The sequence below is a fragment of the Copadichromis virginalis genome, linkage group LG16 (assembly GCF_057382275.1).
Source record: "Copadichromis virginalis isolate Kocher_CV1m ecotype Utaka linkage group LG16, C_Virginalis_male_GT1.1, whole genome shotgun sequence".
Classification (NCBI taxonomy): Eukaryota; Metazoa; Chordata; class Actinopteri; order Cichliformes; family Cichlidae; genus Copadichromis; species Copadichromis virginalis.
The window spans coordinates 33,792,574-33,813,250 of NC_140633.1; the positions used below are offsets into that span (position 1 = coordinate 33,792,574).

Below are 20,677 nucleotides of genomic sequence, written 5' to 3' on the forward strand. Positions count from 1 at the left end.
AACCCCCACTCACATCTTGCTTCAGTCCCGTCCAGTCACTTCCTTTCCAAGCTACTTAGACTGCACAGATTGTCATGAGAAGTTTTTGCTAGAGAAATGTAAGAATTGGTAGATATTTTAGGGTGACCAACTGTCTTCTTTTCCCCGGACATGTCCACTTTTCACGTTCTGTCCGGGGCGTCTGGGGGGATTTTCGAGATTGATAAAAATTTCCTTTTCCTATATTCCGACAGAGGAACCATGTGTGAGACGTCATCCCCGAACTGCTGTTTTGTGGGCGCTTGTTCTGCGCTCACAGACGGGTCTAACAGCGCGCATCAACGTGCCTAATGATGTTTAAAAGACCCCAAAGCGCAAGTGCATCTTTTCAGACGAACTGCAAAAGAAATTTCCCTCCTACCGACCATAGCTGGACTGGCCATCGGGCATACCGGGCATTTGCTGATGGTGATTTTTTTTTTTACGGGCCAATGGTTTTGTTGTTGTTGTTGTTTTTGTAACGGTATAAACAATGAAAGGTGGTGGATTGGCCAGATGTTTGCAGATGTGTAAAAATAACTCGGTTGTTTGGTGGTGTCTATGTCGTAGCTTCCACAGAGGCCAGCAGACGGATGAGGGAAAGGGGAGACAGGAGGAGGAGAGACTCGAGGCGGCCGAGTGTCGGGTGAACTAAACTTCAGGTAAGAAGTTATGACCTGCAGTCTATCTGGGTCAGATATAAACCAAGTTTAGGTGGAGTTTATTTTCGTTGTGCTGACTTTTTATAGTCAGTTACAATAACTCGTACTGCGTACTAGCTAGCACGACAGAGTTTCTATACAGCTGGGCCGGTGCTATAATGTTACTGATAGTGATATGATATCAGTTTGGATAAGTGGTGAGAAGGAAACATGAAGATGAAACCAGGAGATGTCCTTAATGAATCATCAGAGCTGAACAGGTGATGGAGAAACAGGGTTACCTTTAAGGTGACACGAATGAGTTGAAGGGAAGTTATGAACTGTTTCTGAGAGGCAAATAACACCAGGATCCTTTTCTATGTAGCTGACAGCTGGTAACTGTGGAGGGACGGGTCTAGCAAAGTTTTGCCAGGGGGGCCAGGTAGGGCATTAACAGGGAAAGGGGGGCTCAAAGAAATACTTTTCTTTCTTTTTCTCATTTAAAATGTCTCGCTTTTAATAAATAATTTCCTGAATCTTACAACCAAAGTTTTTATCTGATGTAAAATGTATAGAAATCATACATATACCAACAAGACAGTCTTTATGGCTTTGTCTATAATACCTGGTGGGCCGGTCTCTAGTCAAAATGCACTGGTCAATTTTTTTGTCCCAATCAAGCCTTCATAGCGACCCAGTACTGTTATTTTTTCTTATGCAGATGAGGCATTATTTCTGTACCATTATTAATTCCAGAGGTTTTTAAGTGGGGTTTTTTTGCACTTGTTGACTTGTAAAAGCCTATATGACATATTTTATTTCATAATTCATTAACCGCACAGAGAAGGCTTCTTTTAAATATGTTTAATATGTTTCTTTAAGCAAGTTCTTCATGACTGAGCTAAGTGTCCTCTTTTTTGGAAATCAAAATATGGTCACCCTAAGATATTTGCAATACTTGTTGAGCCTAGATTTCATTATTTTCTTATTAAAAATCAGGTATCTCCATGCTGACAGTCTGCAACATATAAAAAAATTAAGTCACTGACCAGTAATATTGTTAACTGAAGGTGCTGGAACGCCATTGTGAACAGTTCTGTCCCACTTTAACCACCTCTCAATATTTTAGTTAAGTTGAAGTGTAGCTTTTTTTTCATGCTCTTGGTTTGTGCGCATAATGTGAAATAATGAGGTGTATGTCCTATGGAATGAGAAATATGCATTAATAGTAGTGCTCATTGTGACTGTCCAGTCACCTTCGCCTTTACTGAAGCCTCTATCCACATTATTTCATCTTTCATATCATATCATTTTTTGTAAACCTTTTCTTTTCATTACCCCCTAAGAGCATAAAATAAATTTCAGGAAAACTAAACTTTATTTTTCCCCCACTTTGGAGCCAAAATGGCAACTAGAAGAACAGTAAAGATACATTGTAAAGTCACACAGATTCAGCTGCTCAGATATCGTAACCTTGATATAAAGCACTTGGTTATGGTGTTATTGCTACATGCGATACCTCTGCAGTTGAGAAGAACATGCTGATAGGTGGGACTGAGCACAGCATCATGGTAGGAGCATGTTGATTTGAAAAGGGAGCAGGTTAGGCATTCTTTATGAAACGGATCCACACTGGAGACCCTGTTTAAAGAGAACAACATATAGCTGAGTGAGAACAAAACAAGTCTAGTATAGATGATTTATATTTTCTGAGTTGTAATCAGTCTATTTAGCTGCAGACAAAAGATAAAATGAGGAAAAGTAAGACATGGTAATTTGAAATGGACTTTCATTCAACTGTTTTAATGTATGACATCAAATTCTTACACACAAAGAGAAATGACATATTTTCATCATGTTTCTTACACTGATATTATTCACTAGCTTATAAATCATTATCTCACTGCTCTGTCCTGTTCTACAATAGTTTATGGACCCCCAGAGTGCAGAATAAAATCTATTCATCACAAAGCTAGATTAGTGCTACTGCCATGCTTTCATAACAGTGAATCAACTAGAATTTTGGAGATTTGTGTGCCAAAATATAAAAGAAAATGTTGCATCATTTTTGGTTTGATGCGGAGGATGAAAAAGCTACACTTTCCTATCTGTGCATTCACCAAACACTTTATAAGGATCACTATTCTGATGCTGCCTGGACTGTTGACACCGATCATGTTTGGTTCATGGATTCATGCTGTTTGATACTGACACACCATCTGCGGTCCAGCAGAAATCATCAGACCAGGTTACAGTTTTCACTCTAAAGCTGTCCACTTGAGCTTCACATTTCTGTTCGTAGCTGACAAGAGTGAAAGATAACATGATCTTTTGCTGTTGTAGGCCTTTAACCTCAACTTTGGATGTGTTGTTCAGTTTGAACTGCTTTTTTGCTCATCACAGTAGTAACAGGTAATAATATGACATCCAAAGGCTTCTGTAGCCTAGTAGCTTTTCTGTCAGTTCCAACGAGTCTGGCCATTCTCCTTCAACCTCTTATAGACGCAACATTCCTATTTTGGATCTTCTGCTCCCTGTATATTTGTGCCAGCAGGCTCACTAAACTCCTTTAGGCCTAAAACTGTTGTGGTAGAAATCCCAGGAAATCTTTTTTTTTTCTTCAGAAATACACAAAATAGCCTAGTTGACACCAACAATAATACTGCACTCAAAGTACCTAAGATCCATTCTGACTTTAATTTGAAGTATAACCAAAACTCATCACCTGTACTGTATCTACAGACCTGTCTCCATTGCATTGCTGATACTTATTGGATGACCGGATATTTGCAGGTGCTTTGGTGTTGTCTAGCGCTATCACCTCAGCATGTGGACTTTTATTTCTTTAATCCATATGCAAGCCACAGTGAAAAATGCCAGTTTTGGTTTTGCATAGGTAACATGGCATCCAAAAGATTTCCACTAGATTTAACCTGCCTGGTGTCCGATGCAATAGTTTTTGGTTAATTGTACAAAGGCCGATCCAACAAGACTGTGCTTCAGTTTTGTTTTTTCTTTTAATGAAAGAAAGAATGGCTTCACGTTTGCTGAAAGTTATCATGAAGTCTTATCACAGAGTTCAAAAACCAGTGGGTGATGTCATTGCCTGTGTCTTAACTAATCTGCTTAGAATTTTGTAAACTAAGTTTTAGTAAGAAACCAATTAAAGGTATTTCCACAACATCATATAGTTGCTTCATGTGTGATTGTGTCTTCATGCGAAAACTGAGTAATTGCTGAGGTACCTGTACAAGTGATGTTGAGTAGCTCCTGTCTCTGTACTCAGGTAATAACTGAAAGACATAAACTTAATCAGCTGCAAAGAATTATCATAGTGTAAATCTTACAGTGTCAGTAACTTATGCTTACACAGAGTTTGTGCCCTCGTCATAGGCCAGAATTTGAGAGACTTCCCAGCTTCCTGAGGTCAGGTGCCGCATGTTTACTTCTTGACTGTCAGACTGAGAAAAGTAAGAAAGAACACAACAAAACAGAGAAACTATGTTAGCATGACTTCTATTGCACTCTGTGTACCTAAAGGTGTTAACTTTACTACCTAACCCTTTTATTCAATCTCAGACTTTGCTTATTATCTCTGCAGGAAGATGCATTAATCTGGCACACAGTATTGCTTCCAGTGGAACTACCATAAAACACTGTGCTTAATTTTTTCAAGTAAATGTATTCTTTAGTATCTGGTGTTTCAGGAAATGCAGTTAGGATGTAATTTAAAATGATGAGACTTCAAAATGGAATCATATGAACTGCATGAATAATTGTAAGCCCTTTCCTGTGGGCATGACAGATAAGGGAACAAAAATAAACAAGCACACCAACATAAAGCTTTTAACTGGAAACTGAAAACAAATGTAAATGTATTCATTTCATTAAAAGTTTTACTTGGTTGGAGATCATAGTGATATGGTTGAATGTCCCGCTGCCACCGTGCTTCAAGGGCATGGTGATGAATAATGTTGTGCAGTCCTTGGAAAACACTGGCTCCTCCCTCTAGGAAAAAAAATAAACAAAAAATGTATGATATCATTACGAAGAAAATAACTGGAGCATCATTTCACTTTCATTAGTTTAATTTCAAATAGAATGACAACATTAGAAGGTTTCCTTCTAATGCTGTCATTTTTTGTCGTCTTACAAAAAATGATTATAAGAGAATCGGTCATTATAGCCACCTTATCATTTTTGCATCCCAATTGATCTGCCATATTTCCATTCACTTTGTTTATTTATTTATATAGCACCAATTCACAACAACAGTTACCTGAAGGAGCTTTATATTGTAAGGTAAACACCCTTCAGTAATACAGAGAAAAGTCCAAGAATCAGATAAAGCCCTATGGACAAGTGTTCTGGCAACAGTGGGAAGGAAAAACTCCCTTTCACAGGAAGAAACCTTCAGCAGAACCAGGCCTGGAGAGGAGCAGCCATCTGCAGTCACTAGTTTGGAGGTCCTAAGTAAGATCAGTGCAGTGCAATAAGATCAGGTATTTATTACTTTCTTTTACTGTTTATTCAAATGAGCAATGTCTCACTGTTAAAAGGTTAACTTTTGTTGTGACAAAAGAGGGGAACAGAAAATCTAGTTTCTGTACAAGTGGAATGTCTCCACTCCTACAGTGATGTCAGCAAGGTCAGCTAGCAAGATAACAGCCCAACCTTTACATTGTGGAAGTATTTGATAGGGTGACAAGTAATGATTATACTTATCTGTCAGCAGCTACAGAGCATGCTAAAGAGCTCTACTTCATATTTTAAAGAACCACCTAGAAGCTAAGAAAAACTAGTTCACAGCTACAGGTCAGAAAGAGCAACTGTTAGTTTTCTGCTGAGGCTCTCAATCTAAGGGAAATGAATGAGGTTATCACTCGTTACTGGGTGGAGAAAATGCCTCTAATCTTTGCAAGCTAAATACAAAGCATTGTTAGCTGATATATGTATAGATATATAATATATAATCAGCTATATATAGAATTAAAATATATGTGTCCCATAACATTAAATTAAAAGTAAGTAGTATCTTAAAAGCATTTCTTACAAAAAAATAAATGAAGAAAAAAACTATTTAGGATGTCACTGACTAAAGTCCTCACCTGACGATCCAGCCACTTGTCCGATGTCATCACATGTTTCTGAATTGAAAAGATAAATAAGGTTATAAAACCTGTATATATTTACTATGTTTTTGAAGATTAAGGAATTATCGATGATAATTAGGTTTCTAACCTTTGTACAGATGTCTTGTGTTACATCACACAGTGAAAGAATAGACATGTTTTGAGCTCGATTCACCCAGCGTACGCTCAGTCTCTCTTTTGTCACCCACTTCACCATGGTAATGTAAAACTCACTAGGGAAGACAAGCAAATGGTGTCTAAAACAAGCCCGAATCATCAAAATTTTAGTGTTACGTCCCATAAACGGGTTAAGTCATACCTTTTCTCAAAACTGTCAGGAGGTTTCAGTTCAGTTGTGAGAGCGCTGCCATCCAGAGTGACGACATAGAGTCTGACAGACGGATTGATTTGGCACATCTAAAGTGAACACACCATAACTTTATCATTATATTCAGGATCCTAATCAAATCTGATGTAAAAACCCACAATACACTGCACACAACGAAGGGATCGGAGTCAACACTGAGTAATTGTTTGCTATTTTTATGTGCTTTCATTTATGCCAATAGGACTTCACAAGGGAATACAATGAGAATATTAAAAAGGTAGACAACAAACTGTGCTGCGTACTGTGCAGCCCCTTGGGCATGTCAGTTGTTTCCCTTCACTTAAGCATCCTTCAAAAATGGAGCTCATTAGTCTATATGACAAAGGAAATCTCAAAAATACAAAGCAACACATCACAAAGATGACAGTAATTTGTCGTAATTCATGTCTTCTCCAATCCTTCACTTTCTTTTCTTGTGAAGATACATTTTTTGGGGGGGAAAACTCCATCCTGTTCTGTTGATCACATTTGCCACATAAAGGTAAGACATGATAGAGCAGTAATTTGATGAAATAAGCACATTTGAAAACTAGCAAGAGTAATGTTTTTTATATACTTTCTACTACTGTAACCCAGTAACTTACTACTTTGTAGTTTATGTAACCAGTGATAATCAAAATATTGAGAGATGATTACCAACTGTCTTTTATCTTAAGGTCCCTTCAGCCAGAACCCCAAACCCTCAACAACAACTTTAATGTTTTTAGCTGAGGTGGCCTTGTTATAATTTTGTGTTTAGCAATTCTAAGTCATAGTTAACCATTTTAACCATCCATCCGTCCGTGCATCCATACATTTTTTAAGCACTTATCCTGTCAGGGGCTGGGTCTGTGACCCAACGTTTTGAGTTTATTTTGTATTTTTGATTTTCTTATGTTACCTGCATGAATGCAAACTTGTGTTGTTATTTAGTTAGGGTTTAGTTGAGTGGTATTGTAGTCTATGTTTCATCTATGTCTTAGCCTTCATGAGTCTTTTCCTGTTTGTCATGTGTGAGCTCCTTGTCTATGCAGGTTCCCCTTGTGTTTCCCTCTCCCTCTTGTCTCCCTTATCCGTTGCCCATGTCCTTCTCCCTGTGTTCCTTTCTGTTCCCCGAGTCTGTCATGTAATTCATGTCTGTGTGTTCCACGTCCTATTGTCAAGTTTGGTTGTCATGTCTGTGTCTCTCTATGTTTCCTGTTTTCATTTGAAAAGGTCTAGTGTTTCCATGTTCAGTGTGTCTCCCCAGCTGTTTCTGCTTCCTTCATTACCCTTCTGTGTATTTAAGTCCTCTATCTCCCTCTGTTCTTTGTTGGGTTGTCTGTTGTCTCCACGTCAAGTCATGTCACAGAGTTTTATTTCTACTGCTCAGTTTCATGTTTCCCATTTCTACTTTTGGATTCGCCGTACAAACACCCCGGCTATTCCGGCCATAAAATATCAAGTTGGAAGGTGGGTGTAGCTTAGCCCTTCCTCTCATAGGGTAAGAGGTAGTATACTGTCTGTACTGGTTGCCAATTTCTCACAGTAGTGAACTGTATCCTATCATATTTGTTACATTAATTTCACTTGTTAATCTGTTTGCAGCTGTTAACGACCAATATACATTTCTTTAGATACCTTCCTTTAGCAGTGAAACCATTAGCAAACCATGCTTTTAGCAAAATTTGCATATGCAACTGTACCAATGCTGGTTTACCTTTAAACATACAACGTCTACCTCTAAACTGTTTAAGCACTCACAAAAATCCCCTCTGTCAAACTGCAATTTTATATCCCATTTAGGAGATTCGCTTTAATACTCTGAGCACCACAACTGCTCAGCTGTGTTCAGAAAAAGTGTGGCTTCAGTTAAAATCTGCCTGATCACAACTTTAACCATGCACATTAAAAACTTATACTTTGGATTTGTTCAAATATGATGCTAAGGAGTTCTGACTAATGATTCATTAAGTCAGGAGTGGGACTGTGCTATCTACTATCAATGTAATTATCAAATTTAAGCATGCTAACATGATAAAATGAGATGATGAATATTAAAAACAACACATAAATGCAAACATTTTTATGGTGAGCTACTTAGCTTTCAGCTCAAATGACCTGTTTGTACAGAAACTTACACTCCCAAAATCCAACCGACCACATAGGCTGGTTAATGGCTCATTTTTCTCTTAAATTATTTGCCTATAAAAACAAACCATAGCAATATCATCGATTGTGGACTGAGTTATGATACAATTCTTGAGACGACTTTAATACTGCATTTCCAATGTGCATCTCTGGCCTTGTTGTTCACACATTGAGGCTGGTCAGGAAAATCTAGCATAGGCCAGGGTGCAGTGTGGAACAGTTTGTCACTATTAATAATGTGTCCATAAAAGACTCCCACTGGGGTGTGCTTTTTACCATGTATTCACTCACAGAGGAGACACCCACACAAATTTAACCCAGAGTGACTGGCCCAGAGGTATAACTGTCAGACTGCCGAGCAGCATCACTGCTCCCAAAGACAAAATGAATGAGAAAGCAATTAAATCTCTGCTTCATTTAGTCCCATAATATCTCAACTCTGACCTCTCTCAAGGGTGTAAGCAACAAAATGTCAATGTAGGGTTTTTTTTATTCACTGGATGGGCAATTCTAAGATCAGGAGCAGTGCTTCATTAACAACACATCTTCCTTCCATTCCTCCCCATCTGTGGTCAGGTCTAAACCAACAAATGAGGTTGCCCTCCACCTTATGACCCTCATTCTGACAGTTTTCCTCAACCAATCTCCCATCTAAAAGGCATTTGATACGCTAAACATCCACATCAAGAGATGGGAGGTGTGTTAACTTGCCTTGCTGAAGCGTATCATGCTTGTTTCCCTCCCAGTGCCACAGATTCCTGCAGCCATCCCTCTTCAAAGGGAGCAAGGCAGCGCTAGCATGAATTAAACAACAAAAGGATTCGCTAACCTTTATGGATCAGCTTAAGGAGAGAGCCAGTAGTTGTATTACTGATCGCACCGGTTTGATACAATATAGCTGCAATAAAAAAGAACACTATCCTCTTTTCAGGTTATAGTGGATTCAGCTGGTTATACAGTACCAACTACTCTAAATGCAGGTTATTCTGGGTGGAACAGCACATCTGAGCCTAGCATCAGAGCAGTGATTTTTTACTACCTTTAATTTTATAATTAAACACAGTTTAAGCTTGACTTTTATGAGTCCCACCTTTGGATAAGGATACTCTTTCCCTCTAGGGTAAAGGGAGCCTGTGAAACGGGGGAGGAACATTGTAGGGACCAGGGAGTCGTTGATGGTGAGGTAAGCCAATCTGGAGCCGTCTGGTGACCACCAGTGGGCCACCTGAGTGTGCAGTACCATCTCTGCAAAGACAAACCAAAACAATCTGAAAGCCCAAGTCAAAAGAAATGGAAGTTTAATGAGTTATTTTTTTAAATGCAATGTACACAATACTCAGATTTTTACATCAACTTTTTAAAATTAAATGAAAAGTGGTGAGACTTTAAACAAAGTACAGTTTTACTGCATAAAAATAAAAAATATTATTTGCATTTATTTGGATGCATTTACAATAAAACAAACTCAAATAATAAAACGCACAGATAATAGTCCTATCAGGTTGGTTTGAACTTAAACTGTAACTGTATCCAAGATCTGCTACAATAAAACACTCATTCTGGTCCTGATCTTTGGGCAGTTGAAGTCTGTATATGAAAAGAAGCTTATTTTTGTAAAAGATTATGTCATGATCCACCAGTGGCTGTCCTGGGGTGTGTTGCCTGACTCCAGTGGTCACCTGATCTTCACAGACATGCACACGCATGTGTGGCTTATCACGGCTGATAAACACCAACCATACTTAAGGAGCCTGGTTGGAGTGGTGTGCCTCACTGGAGCATTGCACTTACTAGTGTTAGTGTACCCTGGCTTAGTCTCTTGTTGATCTCCCTGTGTTCCTGAGTGTTTCTCTGATATCTGTCTCAATCTCCCTTGTATAGACCTGAACCTGTCTTCCCTGGACCCGTCCCAGTTGAGCATTCACTCTCCAGAGTGAGCGTAGTGTTGGAGTGGACGGTGTGGAATCTGGATTTGGATTGTACATAGTGGAGTGTGAGCGTGTGTTCCCCTTTTCCCACCTCTGGACCTAGCCTTGGAATCCCTGGAGCCCTCTTCTCCCCATCTCACTGTACATATGTACATATCACCGGTGTTGTAAATAAACCCACTTGTTTGATTGCACAGTTCAGAGTCCTGCCTTTTGAGTCCAGTGCCAGCATACATGACAGATTGAAGAAGACTTAGGTTAGGGACTTCTAAAATCAGTTTGCTTCTGTTGTTACCTCATGTCGATCTCATCAGCAGTGATCTGAAGAACCTTTTGCCCATATAGAGGTTTCTTTCCACAGCTGCATACATGTTGCCTTCTTAATAAGTGGTTACTGTACATTATTGCACATTACTAAGGCTGAGTGGGACTACCACATCCATTTCTCCTATAATTTCTCCATGATGACCAATGAGTTTGAAATTCAGCGTCTTTTTTCTGTTTTTGTTCTCTACCAGGTAAATATCTGTCTGAAGGTAATATCTGTCTGTTCAGCACTTAAAAATAAACGTTTTAACAGACATTTTATGTAAAACATCAGCAAGGAGCTACACAATGAAACTCTGAAAAGTCTAACACTACAAAGCTTAAAAGTGGCAGAAGGTTTGGACAGAAGTTCTCTGAAGGTTCTTTGAGTGAGTTGAACTAGTTATCACCAAACCTGCAGGCCAGTGTCTGTATTTAGTGGTGACTTGAACAAAACTGCATTGCTGATTGCAGGGGGATGATGAATACACAACAACATCAACAACAGGAAAATGTCTGACAATGTTTGTGGAACGTTTCATTCAGATTGGCCTGCTTGTTGATGAGGAGATATGGTACATACTTCTTATAATAGGATGTTAATATATGTTTAGGATTTAACATTAAGATAATAATAGAAAAAGAAAAGATAGTAGTACATTAAGTATAGTATAGTAGATTAAGATAGGATGGTACAAATCAAACAAAAACAATGTAGTCCATAAAAAAATGATCTTAGTGTTTGTACTTTCATTACAAAGATTTCTTGAAGAGGCATGCAGAATCTTACAGAATAGTAGCTGTGAACTAAAAAGCAGAAACTTTTCTGTGGCAGTTTGCGACCCTGCAGCCTCATACTTACCCTCATAGAGCCAGTCTGAGATGCCATTGAAGACAACCCCCTCCTCCCCAGATGACGTGAGCCTCCACGAGCTGCTCTGAACATCCATTTGGTAGTAGATGTTGTTTTCAAATATGTACACCTGTGGAATAGAGGAAATAAAAAAGTTAATGTATTAAGTAAACAAAAGAGAGAAGATACCGTAATGTATGAAAACAAGAGAAAGATAATACCAGCTTGTATTTATGTCCCCAAGCTTGATTTATTTCATGTATTTTAAGATGCATTGCTTTTTAGACATGTACTAGTTTTAAAATTATGGCCCAATTTCTTTTTGGGCCAAGGTGATGGAACACCTCCACTGAACAAATAGGTAAAGGATCACTGCGACTGGTCCATTGATAAAAACACACTCAGAGAGTGGCTCATCTAACACAGATAAATATGGGAGAGCTCATATTAATGAAAACTACTTTGTCATTAGCACCATGACACACTGCTGCAGGGCTTCCTGGTGAACAGTTTCCACTGGGGGCAGGTATAAATACTGAGGAAACGAGATAAATATGCTATCGAATGCTTAATTACCTTCCTTGTCTTCACTGGAGAAAATAATGGACTGATTATTCGGTGCATGATGCACGGCACGTTGGAGGCATTACTCACACAGAGAGCTCCAGTCGCCCAACAAGATGTCGTTCAGCAACAGCTTGATTAGTGAAACTGACTTCTCCTCACAATAATTGTTTGGTTTAAGGGTAGTTTGTTTGTGACTTGAGAGAACAGACAATCTTTATTCAGGATTTTGTTTTGTTTTTTCTCCCTGCTGAGCAAAGAAAAATTTCAAACCTTTGTGCATGCATAAAGGCCTGGGCTCCATCTCATTCTGTTCACAGATCTTTGAGTTCTTTTGCTGATCACTTTCTCCACTGATTGCATCATCGTGTGATGTATAAAATATCAAAAACTAGTTTATATTCTGGTCCTGATGGTTTAGGATTTGAATGCTTAGTTAATAGATTCGAGTTTGGGTTTCTGTATTCCAGTATTTGAAGCATTGGCTGTTATTTTTTGAGGGTTAATTCTTGTGTTGATTATATTTTGGATCTTTGTCCTAATCTTATGTCTTAACCCTGTAAAACATGATTCATGAAATAATAAGAAGATTTACATCACTCTTGCCTGTCCAGTGTTCTTCTATATTTTATTTTGTGTGCGTTTCCTTCTCTTTGTGACCACTTCCTGCTTTGCTTTGATAGTTTGCTGCTGTCTCTCGTGTTTGACTTTTACTTTTTCCCTGCTATTGTCTTGATTATCTTCAACCATGCCTGCTTTCCTTCCAGATTCTCACTCGGTCCTCCTCAGTGTGTGCGTATGTGTGTGTATAATGCTATCCTTCCCTTTAGTCCAGGTCTTTATTTCTGTCCATCTGTGAAGCATCTGTGTCCTTCCCATGGTGCTCGATACTTTGCATTATTTAGTGTGTGGGTTTGGATTTCTAGTTTTTTTTTCTTTTTCTTTTGTTTTCTTTTTTTTGTTTTTTTGCATTCTGAACTGAATAGCTTTTATTGCATCTTTGAATCCACAAATATTAACAGTTTGACCCTCTGAGATCTATGTCATCATTAGTAATAATCATAACTATATACATTTGAAGAAGGCAAAATTGACTTGTTGGGAAAAATGTTAAAAAATGTTAGTTAGCTTTTGATATAAATAAATAAATACAAAAATAAACACCAAAATACTAAATATTTTGATTGCACTGGGGCTAGACTTCACAGAGAAAAATGAGAAAAACAAGCCAATTACAGTGTTTTTTTTTTCCTATAATGACTTATCGAAACTTTGACTTCATAATGATCTAAAAGCAACAATTCTAAATGGAGATGCAAAAAAAATCTTTTTCATTTCTGATTGAAAATGAATGACATTATGTTTGCTTTTGCTTTTTTAGCTTGACAATTGATTTGTGTCTCAATTATTTCTAAATGCCTGAAGCCTAAAGCAATGTTAAGAAATTCATGATGGGATGGGATATAGCTCATTTGCAGTCTGGGTGGTCACTGGAAAAGCTTAAACTTGTATATCAAATTACATTTTATATAGTTTATGATTTCTGACTCTTCAAGGATGATTTATTTATGCATTGTTTTTCATATCCAGAGGCAGGATTTTATTGTGAATATTTTGCATGCATTTGTTTAACTGTAATATTTATGAGATGAAAAGAATTATGGGCTGGAATGATCTGTGCTGCAATGGCTGAGGAAGAGATGCATACCAAATAAATGCAGTGTGATAAGTTACATTTAACGGGTTGCAATCAGTGGTTAAATAGATGTTGAATAATGGATTGGTTTTGAATGTGTCCAGTTTGAAGCCTTTGCTTTGCTTTGCTTATCTTTCCTTGTCCATACTTTTATCTTGCTGTCATTCTGATACAAGTTCATCTTGGTTTCATTTCTCCAAGGATTGTTTTCTCTTTCTGAACTCTGCAGGCTCTTTCAGATGTTCTCTGGCACATTCTAATCTTGCCTTATTGTTTCTGAGTTTATCCGGTGTTTTAATAATAATAATAATGGATACTTTATTGATCCCCATGGGGAAATTACTTGTTTTTCTCTGCATTTGACCCATTCACTCAGTGAAGCAGTGGGCAGCCCACTAAGCAGGCGCCCGGGGAGCAGTGTGTAGGGACGGTACCTTGCTCAGGGGTACCTCAGGGTAGCCGTTAAGTGGATTCGAACCGCCGACCTTCCGATCATGGGGCGACCACTTTACCTACTGAGCTATCCCTGCCCTTTGGAGCCTTTTGTATTTCCATTCATAAAAGTATCTCTGGACTGTAGACAGAAAACGATGCACAAGAATGTTCTTCACTCAGTTAGATGTTGTGAAGGGGTCCTTGTTGTGTCCATTTCTTGTTTTAAAGAATGAACCAGATTCTTGATTTTATCTCTGTGACAGATTTGTTTAAAGTTTCTTTGTCCCAGTGATTGCATCTCTAACTTGCCTTGACATTCCTGTGGACCTCATATTGAGAGCTTCAGTGAATAACAAAACTGCTCATCAATCAGTTATTCAGTCTTTTTTGAGCCTCTGAAAGTGTGGGGCTGTGTATAAAACCCTTTAACAACAGTTTTACATCAACATTACATTTTAAATTTTTGGTGGACTTCAGGAAGAACAGCTTTGCTTTAGCTAATGTGACAACCTATAAACCAAGCATCCAGGAAAGCCTATGGAAACCAAGGGAATAAATCCTGAGGTAAACTAACCACTGAATCAATAAAAGCTTAAGAATATAATTCAAGCATGGTTGTTTTAAGATTTAGTGACCTTTATAAAGCTCTACAGTCACTTACCAGTTGTTGACCCCGAACACCCCATGAAGCAAACTGGAGCACTGAGTCAGACACCTCTGGAGGATTGAGCTCCCGCACCTCCCTGATGTAATGGTAATGATAAAAGTATCACAAAATCAGTCTAGCAATCACTGACACACTGTCATTGAAATCTCAGTGAGGTGAACATTAGCTCTGCACTATCAGTTTAACTTTTAACCTATATTATATAAGATTATATTCATCTGTTAAAGATAGCATGCTGACATTTTTGTCCTAAGATGTGTGACACTGGTGCTCTTAAAGGATGGTCAACTGAAAAAGAAATCATCCCATTATATTATTTAGGATTTATTTCTATGTTTCCTTACCTTGTGTATAGATTGTAGAGGAGGTATGATGCCAGGAAAGAGTGCTGGTAGACCTAAAAATAAAACACACAAACAAAAAATTTTTTCAGCAAATGTCAGCAAATTCACATTCTGAGACTAATGTAGAAAACACACCACAAAATATTTTTGACATTTTTCATGGTATTTTAGTCGTCTTTATTCTCTTGGAGACTGCTAATAACAGTGTGATATGCTGTTTATGTGCAAATAAGACACACATGCAACCATTTCAATTTGGTGAGGAAACTATAGTCTCCAATGGGATATGGCAGCTGAACTGTTGATTGCAGGGTAGTGCTTTAGTTCTTTTAATTGGTAATTCTGCTTTCATTCACAAAAGAGAACACAAGTTAATGAAACATTTTGGCTTTCTATTGAAGCAAGAGAGAAGTCTGAATGTACTAGAATTTTTTTCACGTAAAATGCTGCTAATTTTGTTTTCCAAGGGTTGACAACTAGTTATTGTTTATATAAAGGATATAGCTGCAGTTTAAAAAAATGATTTACTTTTCATCAGTGTGCTTCTGCTTCATCTGTAGACCTGTGATACTTGTGCAGCCTCAAATTCTCTGTATTTAATTGGACAGTGACAGGAATAACACAGGATGGTTTCCAGTTTTAGATAAATTACAGTGAAATGGTAACAATGCTTTACTCTTCTGTCATAGAACCTATGATGAGAGTACTTTATCACACAATGCAGCTGACACTCTGGGGCAACAGCTGTGATTGGATTGCATTAGTGGCACTTAAGCCTGACAATTGCCATTTAAAAAAATATGAAAACAACAAATTGGTCTCTGGAATAGATTTGTATTGAAGTAATCTGATACGTCTAGTAAATAAAAACTTAAAATCTGACAAAAACTAAGAGAGGATGGAAAACTGAGGAAATATTTGAAAGCAGTGAGAGTAAACCGAAACAAGAAGGTTACAAACTGAATAACTGAAGAATGAACTTTGATTGACTGATTGATTGATAATACTTTATTCATCCCGAGGGAAATGAATGATTTGATTTGATGTTTCTTTGATGATTTTGGGGACCGAAGACTTGCACTTATAGTACTTCTATACATTTTACAGTTTATAAATAAGTAGACATATTCCACACATGATTTATCCACAAGGATAAAGATTAGGTTATAGTGGATGTATTGGTCAAATACAGGACATTCCCTCAGCATAATCATCAGAATCATCAACTAATAATAAACAACACAAAAAGCTGTAAATATTATATTATATTATATTATATTATATTATATTATATTATATTATATTATATTATATTATATTATATTATATTATATTATATTATAGTGATATCTTTTCCTGTCTAGTTTGCACTTTAGTTTTGGGTGCCTGTTATAGCCAACTTTGTATTTTGTATTTTGAGTGTTTATTTAGCTTCAGCTTCTATTTTTCTCTCTCATATTTAGTTTTCTCACAGTCTCCGTGTTTAGTGTAAATCTTCTTGTATGCATGTTTAGCTTTATGTCTTTTAGGTTTTTCTGGTTTTACTTTGATCAAGACTTTATCTAGTGTGGTGTCTTTCCTGTATCCAGTACTCCAAGCGCCCATTGTCATTGTGTTTGTTATATAATCTTGAGTGTTTGGTGGCATGTTCTTGTAAATTGCTTTTCCTGGTATCTTTTATGTCTCTGACTGTGTCTTTTGACTGTGTCTTTTGACTGTGTAATTATTGCTGGGGATTTTAACATTCATGTGGACAACCCTCAGGACAAAGGGACTAAAGACCTGAGTAACACTCTGGGCAACTTTGGGCTGACTCAGCATGTAACAGAGGCCACACATAATAGAGGACACACTCTTGACCTACTGATCTCCAAAGGCCTGAGCATTTCAAAGGTTACTGTGTCTGATGTGGGCCTGTCTGATCATTACTGTGTTTTCTTTGAAAGTAAAATCTCAGCCCACACAAATATATCAACAACAGTGATCACAAAACGGTGTATAACTGAACACAGTAGTGCAATTTTTAACCAGGTCTTCCCATTAACACCTGACCTGCCCAGAGAGTCAGTCAATGAGCTCGTCAATAGCTTCAATGCTAACATGTTAAATGTAATGGACACTATTGCTCCCATTAAGGTGAAGGTTATCTCTGGAAGGAAAAAGTCTCCATGGAGAAACTCCACACTGGTGAAAAAAGAAAAAAGAGAGTGTAGGAAAGCTGAGCGCAGATGGAGAAAAACAAACCTCCAGGTTCATTATGACATTTATAAAAAGAAACTTCACAATTATAATTTACAACTGAGGAATGCAAGGAGGTCCTACTTCTCTGACATCATCACTAAAAACAGCCATAATGCTCGGGTCTTATTTTCTACAGTTGACAGGCTAACAAACCCTCCTGTGTCAGTGGCAGCTGAACTTCATTCGACCATGGCCTGCAATGACTTTGCCAAATTCTTCACTGAAAAAATCCAAAAAATTAGACAAGCAATTGGTACATCAACAGCAGATCCAGGATATGTACTGTGTCCACCAAAAAACTGTTTAAACACCATGAAACAGTTTCAACCTATTAACAGCAAAGACCTGGAGGACATCTTAGGTCAACTGAACTCCTCCTCCTGCTGTTTAGATGTCCTGCCAACAAGTTTTTTCAAAAAGGTCTCAAAGACTTTAGAGTCAGACCTGTTACAGATCGTCAACTTTTCTTTATTATCAGGTGTGTTTCCAGAATCACTAAAAACTGCTGTAATCAAACCTATACTGAAAAAGGACAATCTTGACAAGACACAAATGAACAACTACAGGCCGATCTCAAATCTCCCGTTTTTAAGTAAGATCATTGAAAAAGCAGTTTCTCAACAGCTCAGTTACTTCTTAAAACAGAATAATTGCTACGATGCCTTCCAGTCAGGTTTTAGACAGAACCACAGCACTGAAACCGCTCTGACCAAAGTGTTTAATGACATATGTCTGAATACAGACAGTGGAAAAATGTCAGTCCTAGTTTTACTGGATCTCAGTGCAGCATTTGATACAGTTGACCACAACATATTACTCAAATGACTGGAGAACTGGACAGGTCTTTCAGGAACTGTACTAAACTGGTTCAAAACATACGTAGAAAACAGGAAATACTTTGTATCAATAGGTAACTTCACATCTGAGCAGACAAGTATCACATGTGGAGTTCCCCAAGGTTCCATCTTGGGACCCCTTCTGTTTAACATCTACATGCTCCCACTGGCACAGATTATAAACAACAACAAAATAAACTATCACAGCTATGCAGATGACACACAAATATATATCACAATGTCACCAGGAGACCGAGGCCCTGTACAGGCTCTTGGTAAATGCATTGAGGAAATCAATGACTGGTTGTACCACAATTTTCTCCAGCTAAACAAAAACAAAACTGAGGTAATAGTCTTTGGCGCCAAAGAAAAACGATTACAGGTCACCAGAGAACTTCAATCTATACATCTAAAAACCACAAACCAGGCGAGAAATTTGGGTGTAGTGATGGATGCAGACCTAAACTTACAAAAACACATTAAGACAATAACAAAGTCAGCTTACTATCACCTCAAGAATATATCAAGGATAAAAGATCTGATGTCTCAACAGAACCTGGAAAAACTAGTCCATGCATTCATCTTTAGTAGGCTTGATTACTGTAACAGCATCTTTACAGGTCTACCTAAAAAATCAGTCAGACAACTACAGCTCATTCAGAACTCTGCTGCTCGAGTCCTCACTAAGACCAAAAAAGTGGACCACATCAGTCCAGCTCTGAGGTCCTTACACTGGCTGCCTGTCCGTCAGAGGATAGACTTTAAAGTTCTGATGCTGGCCTATAAAGCTCTGAATGGTTTAGGACCAAAATACATCAATGACCTCCTGACCCAGTATGAACCATCCAGATCCCTCAGGTCATCTGGATCCAGTCTTTTATCAGTTCCCAGAGTCAGAACCAGACACGGAGAAGCTGCATTCAGCTTTTATGCTCCTTATATCTGGAACAAACTCCCAGAAAGCCTCAGATCAGCTGAAACACTCAGTTTATTTAAATCCAGGTTGAAGACTCACCTGTTCTCAGCTGCATTTGAATAAAGCACCAAATCCACACTTTAAGCTTAAATTTCAAAACTTACATTTAACTACTGATTTTATCTACTGTTCTGATTTTATCTGTTTTGATTTTATATACTGTTGTTTGTTTGTTTGTTTGTTTGTTTGTTTGTTAATTAGTTAGTTAGTTTATTTGCTTGTTTTAATCAATTTGAAATCATGCTTTTTATTTGTTCTTGTTTCTAATGTCTCTGTAAAGCACTTTGAATCACCTTGTTGTTGAATTGTGCTATACAAATAAACTTGCCTTGCCTTGCCTTGCCTCTGTTTGGACTTTTTGGATCATGTTTGAAACTTGTTTGAAACTTTGATCAGCCCGACTTTCCTTTTGTTTGATATTATACCTGCAATATTCGGCAATTGGGTCCTTTGTCTACAGTCTATGCACAAACTGACAGCTTGTCCTCACAAAGCAATAGCGTTGTCCTATGATGATAGCACATGACAGAAGTTGTTAGTACATGTTTTGAATCTGCTTTTCTGCTTTGTGGTACAGTAGTAATGGTGCTAGAGAGTATCCTAGCCCTCTGTGTGACATTAGTCATTAGTCTGCGAAGTTTAACTAAAATGCTGTAAGCAAAACAATAGTCCGTTTCCCACAATGTATACTATAAATACTACTTGATTTCCCATTTAAAGGTTTCAGATATATAGTTGTGCAAGACAATTCTGCCATTACAAATATAAATGTGTCAGAATGTAATGTGTGAATAATCTTTAATTGATCATTTATAATCGAAGATAACAAAAGCATAAAGCACAGCCCTCTCAGGAATAATACTCAATTGATAATAATAATATATGCATTTGAAAATCAGAAATATTTTTCACTTTTCAGTGCTCCACAATTCAGCATTTTAGAAATGACCAGAGAAAATCCACTCACAGAGCATTTTATTTCGGATTCACTGAGATAATGGTCCAATACTGCAGTGTCTCGGCATGCTAATCAGTTGCAGCATTAGCATAACAATATTAGAGTATGCACACCCAAGGGGTGATAAATGCTGTAGAGCTCCTCCATTCCCTGCAGTAAAAGCTCAGTTATATGGAGCCACCAGCCTTCACTCTTAATTTGGACTTTCCTCTTCTCTTTACCAAAGAGAATTCCCCAAGAAGGAAAAAAGAAGCTTCCCCTTCTTCAAAAAAGATGTCAGCATCATTCAGGAGATGCCCCTCATAGGTGACAGCTCTGTGATGACTCCCTGATAAGACTGTCAGCCAGGGGTGACACATGAGTTGGGAGGATGTTTGGAGAGACTGTTTCAGACAGCAGGGAGGTGTTTGAATGTGCTGTGTGGTAGTGTCTTCTCAGCAGACTGGGGTTACTTGCCACTTGTTAATAATTCGTTTTAGCTGTCTTAGAATATCGCAGTAGTAGAGTCTACTGCTCAATCAAGACTAACAAAAAGCATAAAAAATTAACTGATGCTTTTCTCATACCTGAGTCATCCTGATGCTG

The 20,677-nt window shown here is 37.9% G+C and overlaps 1 protein-coding gene and 1 long non-coding RNA gene across 2 annotated transcripts in view; one reads left to right on the top strand and one right to left on the bottom strand.

The window, feature by feature from the left end:
- LOC146691170 (inactive dipeptidyl peptidase 10-like) overlaps positions 1-20,677 on the bottom strand; it is a 146,406-nt gene that overhangs the window by 20,380 nt on the left and 105,349 nt on the right. Inside the window, exons 6-16 of the mRNA XM_085434456.1 lie at positions 15,082-15,134; positions 14,732-14,813; positions 11,385-11,505; positions 9,379-9,533; positions 6,111-6,208; positions 5,901-6,024; positions 5,768-5,806; positions 4,560-4,667; positions 4,029-4,120; positions 3,905-3,952; positions 2,179-2,300 (exon numbers count right to left, since the gene is read on the bottom strand). Coding sequence (XP_085290582.1) covers positions 2,179-2,300; positions 3,905-3,952; positions 4,029-4,120; positions 4,560-4,667; positions 5,768-5,806; positions 5,901-6,024; positions 6,111-6,208; positions 9,379-9,533; positions 11,385-11,505; positions 14,732-14,813; positions 15,082-15,134 — 1,042 coding nt within the window. The remainder of the gene's footprint in view (positions 1-2,178; positions 2,301-3,904; positions 3,953-4,028; positions 4,121-4,559; positions 4,668-5,767; positions 5,807-5,900; positions 6,025-6,110; positions 6,209-9,378; positions 9,534-11,384; positions 11,506-14,731; positions 14,814-15,081; positions 15,135-20,677) is intronic.
- On the top strand, positions 250-10,401 carry LOC146691171 (uncharacterized). Its single transcript, XR_014915552.1, has 4 exons — positions 250-447; positions 589-680; positions 9,408-9,471; positions 10,170-10,401. It is a non-coding gene; the product is annotated as an uncharacterized LOC146691171 (long non-coding RNA).